The 8,091-nt window shown below is 37.3% G+C and overlaps 1 protein-coding gene across 1 annotated transcript; it reads right to left on the reverse strand.

Moving 5' to 3' along the window:
* Positions 1-816: 816 nt before the first annotated feature.
* On the reverse strand, positions 817-5,753 carry LOC307156305 (fucolectin-like; the record flags this gene model as incomplete). The annotated part of the gene is made up of 6 exons (XM_079867598.1): positions 817-853; positions 1,290-1,390; positions 1,754-1,836; positions 2,893-3,035; positions 3,123-3,405; positions 5,684-5,753. The coding sequence occupies 6 exons, from the start codon at positions 5,751-5,753 to the stop codon at positions 832-834; spliced, it is 702 nt and encodes a 233-aa protein (XP_079723724.1). The 3' UTR covers positions 817-831.
* Positions 5,754-8,091: the final 2,338 nt, after the last annotated feature.

Consider the following 8,091-nt stretch of genomic DNA (forward strand, 5'->3'; position numbering starts at 1 on the left):
TACAAAAATGGTGTGCACATCCCAAACACCCAGATTGGGCGCAGGTGCAGGACAACTAAATAATATAGACAAAATAAAGAAGTGTGAAGTCCGCCTGATGAGCCTGACGAAGACCTGAGGGTCGAAACATTGCTAAAATAAACTCTTTTGGAGCAGTAATTTTCAGTGTGCGGACTTCACACTTCTTTATTTTAACTCTTATGTCATAAACTTTGAATTGGGTCGATATAATGCCTCTATATTTGTGACAATATCATGCAAATGATCATGTTTGACTCACACACAGACTTCAACATTCAGCATGCAAAACACAACAATGGTAGCAATTACATTTTATTTATCATTTATTCTTTTTTAGTTACTAGAACTCTTGTGTAAGTGAACTATTCTAACTAAGCATTTGTCAGTACAACATACTATTCCTATTTCACTTTACTTGGTTTGTTTAAGCCAATCGGTTTGCATGCTTTTTTTAAGCAAGTCTCTAATTAGATTTTACAGTGCAGTTACATTCATATATTGGGTGTTCAGGGTTAAAACATGTGACAATCATGGTCATATTTTAGTTGTATGTACTGGATAAATACAGTGTGGTAAAATCATTCTTGAACAGGATACACGATCCAAGTTAAATAAAAATATATGTATATTGTCAGCAGTTATCATTGAATGAAAATATTGTATATATATATATATATATATATATATATGGAATGATTCATCTAATTATATGAACCATGTCAGGATAATGAATTTAAAGCAGGAAAAATTACTTAAATCAATTTAAAAATAAAAAATATCTGCTTGAAAGATTCAGTCTGTGTATCCAGATTAATGTTTATCAGCACAAAACCTGTAAATAAAACAAATATTGATTAAATCATATATACAGTAGTTTATCTCTGTGATCATGAAATTATTTAGTGTTTGGGTAGTCCATTTGCATAAATGCTGATATATATTTAATACTTTTTTTATAACATTATTGTTTATAATCATTAACATAAACTAAATCTAATGATCATGTGCATGATGCATTGACATAAAGTGTATTTTAAGATAGGACATGTATTGTCTTGCCCATCAAAGTACATATATTTCGGCATTTAAATGCTTAAAAAGATTTTTAAGATCTTAAAAAGATTTTAAAAATTTTCTCAAGCTTTGCATATATTTAGTAGGTTTATAGTTTTTATTGTTGTCTATGTAAGAAAATATGAACAGATGTCTACACATATTTTCAGAAATAAAGCTGCTCTGTACTACAGTAAAAAGTGTGACAGGTTTACCTTGTTGGTTTTTTCGCCTTGTGCGTCACTTCCTGGTACGGGAGTCTCGTCCAGGACAGTTTAACGTCAGAAACCGAACTCAACCCCAGAGCGGACTGCAGCTAAAACACACCAAAGCCAGGTTTTGTTCAGCGTTTCAGGAAACAGACTGACATCAGCACCAGACGAAAATAAAAAAATGTCTATCGGACTTGACAAAGACTGAATAGCAAATTTGACAAAGCAAATTTTTTTTTTTTTTTTTGTTCAGCGTTGCACATTCAATTCAATTCTCATTTATTTGCATAGCACTTTTCACAATACACATCATTTCAAAGCAACTTTACAGAAAGTACATGAGTTCATAATACAATTTAGAGTGTTCTATTATCAGAGGTTATGTATTTCAGAAATGTACATATACAAAGTCAACTGACTCTATATTTGATTTTCTCTCTAACTCTTCACTCTTCTTGTTTTCTTACCTGATGGAGAAATGTGTTGTTCAGTGCAGCTGCATCAACACTGGAGGATAATTCCATCCTCAGAAATGTTTTTTTCCTATAAGCTGAAAAACGCAAAATAATAACACTGGTTTAAAAACAAAAAGATTCTGTGGTGAAGGAAATACTACAGAAACAACTATTGTATTTAAGTTTCAAGCAAGACTTTAAAAACAAAGTCAATTCTATATTAGTACTTGATTTAAGCCCAAGTTAAATGTTAACGTTATAAAATTAAGCAAAATCTTCTCAACTCTCTGATACTGTAGTTGTTTTTCCCCGTGGAGTTTAATTGAATTTACATTTTGAAAGAATTATGTGTAATTCATTTAAATTCTGACAATTTCTGACTCAATAAGTGCAATTCACACTATAAAAAAAATTGTTTTAACGAAGTAGCTATTTGTTCTCCCTTAATTTTAAGTTTAGTCAACTTGAAATGTGAAATTGTACAACTTAGATTTTGAGTTGACTAAACTTAAAATTTTAAGGCAGCACGAATAATTACTTTTTTAAAGTTGAAACAGCATTTTTATTTTTATTTTTTTACAGTGTGAATTGCACTTATTGAGTCATCAAAAATTGTTAGGTTTTAACTGAAATTTTAAGTTTAGTCAACTTGAAATGTGAAATTGTAATAAGTGACAACTTGGATTTTTGAGTTGACTAAACTTTAAATTTCAAGGCAGAACAAAGACTTTAAGTTATTTTTTTTTTTTGTTTTTTTTTACAGTGCATTTTTATTCCTTAAAGTGGCGATGTCTGATACACAAATAATACACAACATCTTCAGCCAAAGTTGAAATGCTGAGCAGGGCAAGTATTTTATCACAATCAAATATTAGTGTCACTGTCACTTTGATGGTGGATCTGGTGATGAATATGAGCCAGATGCTGAATACTGGGGAAAATGAGCTCTGACAAGGACGGTGATGATGGGAAAAAGCATCTGTTCAAATTAAACCCTTAAAAATATCAGGAGAGTTTTATACTATTGCGGCAGTTAGAGATCCATCCGTGTTAGATACACATCCGAGTCGCTAGAGACCCGAATATAATAAGGATTGCCGAAACATTCATGCATTTAAGGGTTAAAAGTGTACATTTAAGTCAGATTTGACCTGTTCCATAAACCTCCACCTCACACAGCGTGAGAAAAGTATTGATTTTAGGAAGGAACATGTTGACGTAACGGCCGCCCATTCCACCGCACGAGAAACTGACAGTGCCACCTGCTGGAACGGGCGAAGAAACAACAGCACATCTGGAGAGAGAGAAAGAAAGAAACCACGAGACATCAGGTGACCTGATCAAATCCCGATCTGAGGACATGCACAGCGAGTAACTTCACCTGGGATTGTCGTTGCCGTTGTTTTCCAGGGAGTTTCCGATGCGGATCTCTACTCCAGTCATGCGCTCCGGACAGCAGTCTGCTCTGTTGGTGATGGTCACCCTGTTAATGTAGTAATAATCCAGCAGGTCCAGCCTCCACCACGAGCTGAGTTGGGCTAATGTGATGGAGCAGTACGAGGCTTCACCTGGAGCGTATCTGATGCCGTCGATGGCGTTTCCGGCTCCCCAGCGTGCTCCATATATGCTCGACTGCAGAGCTTTTCCTTTCAATGCCAAATTCTCTGGAAAAGATTTATTCAAAAAGATACAGAGGGCCAAGAAGAAATAAGACTGTAATGTGCGAAGGGTCAATAGAACTTTGGCAACACTTTAAAATAAGATTCCATTAGTTAACGACATGAGTTAACAATGACGACTACTTCTAAAGCATTTATTAATTTAACAGTTTATTATTAAAATCACAATTTCTATTGTAAAGGTGCTCTAAGCGATGTTGGGTGACGTCACTTCTTGTTGACGTTCTAAGTGTTGTCAAAGAAAACGGAGGCTAGCTCGACCCTCCCTCCTCCTCATCCCGTCCCCTCCCCCTCCCTCCCGTGCTTCCTGAAACAGTCATGAACCATTTAGAAAAACCAGACTGGATTTACACACCTGTACAGCAGAAACAGAGCCTCCTGAATGTCGGATCGGAAGCCCTTCTGCCGGCGGAGTTTGAATGATTTTCTGATGTAAATTCGGGACTTTGCGCGTTCCTTCTCCTTTTCCCTATTCTTTGTTATTAGTTCATCGGAACGTCGTCTCTTTGGTCGTGTGTCAGCCATATCAAAATTCTCAAGAGTATAAATTTTGAACGTTAGTCGTTGTAGTTGTCTAGGACATCTCTCCTCTAGCTAACTTCCCTCTTCATGCTTCTCTCTCCTCCACCCCCCACACCCCCCTTCATGAGCACGGGGGCCTAAAAAACGTGTGACATCGCTTAGAGCACCTTTAATATTATTTAATGCATCTGAGCTGACATGAATGAACAGTTGTATTTTTATTAACTACTGTAACAAATGTATTGCATGGTTAATGCATTAACTAAAGTGTTCCCAGAACTTTTTACCTTCCAAGTTTTCTGAGCTGCCCTGAATGGAAAAGACACCTGTTGCAAAAAACAAATATTTCTAAGAAGCTGATTAATGTTGCATTTGATTCTTTGAATATTTGCATAAAGAATTGCTGAACAGTATCTATAATTTCAGTATCATCTGACTGATGCATGCCATTTATACTCACCAAAAAGTAAAAACAGGTAACCGAGTCCCTCCATCTTGTTTTTAAAGATAAAGGTCACTGGAATAAAAGAACATCTTCACTAAGGACATCATATATTGCAATAATTGAAGTTATAGGCGAGATTCTGCATGTGAGAATGACATACTGCACCTGTGATGGTCAGATATGAAGAGTTTCTCAGTCTTCCCTCTTTATATTCGTCTTTCTCTCTTCGCAGCTTCAGTCTCCACCCTTATGAGATCCTCTCTGGTCGTTTGCTGAATATATTTCACACGTCATTGGACCTCCAGAATTGCTTTTCTCTGCTCACCTTCACCTCTCACGTCAAGACTGATTTACAAAACAAATCTGCCAAAATTTATTGAGATTGAGATTGAGAATCTCAGGTGTCAGAAGAGAACAAAATAAATGTCCGGTACTTCGGATTCATTTTCATACAGTTTTTCTTTCCAGGCTTGTCTACATCCATCTAAATGACCGATATATATGAGTAAAAGTGAACATTTACATCTCATAGGAAAACACAGCATGGTTACGGTGATTCAAATGATGTCAGATGATTCCTAATAGGAATTGATCCTATTCTGAACAAATACTAATGAAACTCATGGAGGGAGAGGGGAAATCTGCTGAGTTTGCAAAACATTATCTGGCATTTTTCATCAACATCTTTTATTAATCAAATGTTTTGCACTGAATAAGGTTTTAATGAAAAGGTTTGTTGTAAAGTATAGATGGCACAAAATTTGAGAGATTTAGTCAGTCGAAAAGTCTTTGATCTAATTTGATCTAATTTTGTGTCTCAGGAAAATAGTGATCTATGACATTGTATTGAATGTAATGGACACTGTTCCCAAATGAAGCTAGACGACGACGATGAAGATGATGATGATGATGATGATGAAGAAAAAGAAGAAGAAGAAGATTCAATAACAAGAGTATTTATTCCAAACGCGATAACAGTGTGCACTAGACACAAACAATACTGGACACTAAACTGATGAAAAGCAGGAACTTAAATACACAGACGATTAACCAACGCTATCTCACGACCAATTCGTACGAATTCGAACGAGTGATAAAAAGTTGGCTAATTTGTACGATTTGTCTAAACCCACGTGATGGGTAGGTTTAGGGGCGGGGTCAGGGCTAGGTCATTCGTATGAATTCATACGAATTGGGCAATTCGTACAATATGTACGATTTAGCAAAAATCGTACTAATTCATACGAGTGAGGTCATATGAATTCGTACGAATTAGCCACCTCGTAGAATTCGTACGAATTGCCGTGAGATCAGGCTGGATTAACACAAATGACCAACAGCTGGGGTGAATGTGTTTAGTGTCCATGGTGACTGATCGGTGGCGGGAAACACAGACAAAGAAACGCATGTGACGAATGAAAACAAACTAAAAGTCCATGAATTGGCAAAATACAGATATGGACAATTATCGGCCAATCAGTATTTTGCCTGTTGTTTCTAAAATAGTAGAAAAATGGGTGGCTAAATTACTAATCCAGCATCTCAATAAAAGCAATAATTCACTTCACCCTATGCAATTTGGATTCAGGGCCCATCACTCAACAGAAACAGCCAGCTGTTTGTTTTTGGACAAGGTTAAAGGCTACCTAGATAAGAGTTCTTATGTTTGTGCTGTCTTCCTAGACCTAAAGCGAGCTTTTGATACTGTTAATCACAAAGTTCTTTTATCTGAATTAACATATTTTAATTTCTCCGACCAAGCTCTCAACTGGATAAAATCATACTTGTCCTGTAGAAAGCAATGTGTTCGTATTAATGATTCAAAGTCCCCATTCTGTGAAAGTATGGGTCCCCCAAGGCTCCATACTTGGTCCAATCTTGTTTACATTGTATATAAATGACCTGCCAGAGGCATGCAAAAATGTTGATGTTCAGATGTATGCAGATGATGCTGTAATCTTTACACATGATAATAACTACCAAGAGATAGCATCCACACTTACATCTGTAATGGCTCACATTGATGACTGGCTGACTAAGTCACGTCTCTATCTAAACACTAAAAAAACAGTCTGTATGGCGTTCACTAAACAAAATAGGAAGGTGTCACATTCCAATGTGTTCTTTAGAGGACAGGAGCTTGATATTGTTAATGAATTCAAGTATTTAGGAGTCATATATGACTCCACCCTAACATTCAAACGTCACGTAAAAAAGGTGGCAAATAAAGTTACATTTAATTTGCAGAATTTTAAACAAATTAGGCCATTTCTTGACACCAAAGCTGCCAAGTTGTTCTTACATACTTGGATTTATTTTTCACATATTGAGTATTGTTTTACAAATTGGTCATTAACTAGCATATCTACTCTTAAAAGCATTGAATCTCTATTTAAGAAAGCCATAACATGCTTGTTGCAATGTGTCCTTGCTTGCTCCAGCGGGGGTGATGCTTCCCCCATAAGATTGGATCTATAGTGCTCAACATATGGCGCTAACATCAGGATGTACTAACTATTCTATCAGCCTGAGTCGTGTACGGGTAGTGTGTAAAAAAAAAAAAAATCTACAGAAGTAAACTACAAGAAAGTATAACAAGGTTATGACATTATTGACAGGTGTCAGAGTATGCAGTTTTTGCAAACCTACATATTTGTACCTAAATATATCTAAGTATCAGAAACACGCTTGTTGCATTAAACCATCCAGCTGTATTAATGACATGTTGCTTTATTCTAGTTTCCACCAACATTACTCGGTATTGTGATGTATTTCCATTGAAAAGGATAACTGAAAAGGAAATCTCCAACTCTCATCTCTAGCTTAGAGTCGTCACTCAAAAGAAACTGGATCTGGACTGCGGATATACAACCACAAGCAAGCAGCTGATTCATTTTGATATCTCAATTTTCCCTTCTTCAATACATGGCAATATGCATGTTTACTGCTTAAAGGAACACTCCACCATTTTTTGAAATAGGGCTTATTCACATTCTTTCCTACATTTAGATAGGTGGGTAAATGCATTTTTGTCTCAGTGCATGCATTGTTTTAGTTTGACAGGGTCGGCGCTAGCTTAGCTTAGCACAATGAATGGAATAATTTGTTGCCAGCTAGCATGTCCTGAGTAAAAGTGATAAAAAAAAATAAAAAACCACGTAATTACTTCTTGTGGCCTGCGTATTCATAACGAGTACAAATAGCAATGCAGATTAACACTAGGTGATTTCCTAGGCAGATATTGACTTGGGACTATATTAGGGGGAAGCACAGGCGAAGCACAGCTACTTAGGCGAAGCACTGCTACTTGGGCGCAGAGATATCAAGCAACACATGAAACTCCACGACTTCCGTCAACATACCGGCGTGAAACGAGTCAAAACACAGAAGAAGAACAACACGCGTGACCTGCACCGAGTGTCTTCGCTTTTGGATTGATTATTTTTATAGCTCGGGGACTGAAGGCCTCTCTGGGGTGAGCTCGGGGACTGAAGGCTTCTCTGGGATGAGCTCGGGGACTGAAGGCCTCTCCAGTGTGAGCTCGGGGACTGAAGGCCTCTCTGGGATGAGCTCGGGGACTGAAGGCCTCTCTGGGGTGAGCTCGGAGACTGAAGGCCTCTCTGGGGTGAGCTCAGAGACTGAAGGCCTCTCTGGGGTGAGCTCAGAGACTGAAGGCCTCTCTGGACACTGGACGGGGACTGGAG

Source organism: Squalius cephalus (assembly GCF_949319135.1).
Source record: "Squalius cephalus genome assembly, chromosome: 3".
Lineage (NCBI taxonomy): Eukaryota > Metazoa > Chordata > Actinopteri > Cypriniformes > Leuciscidae > Squalius > Squalius cephalus.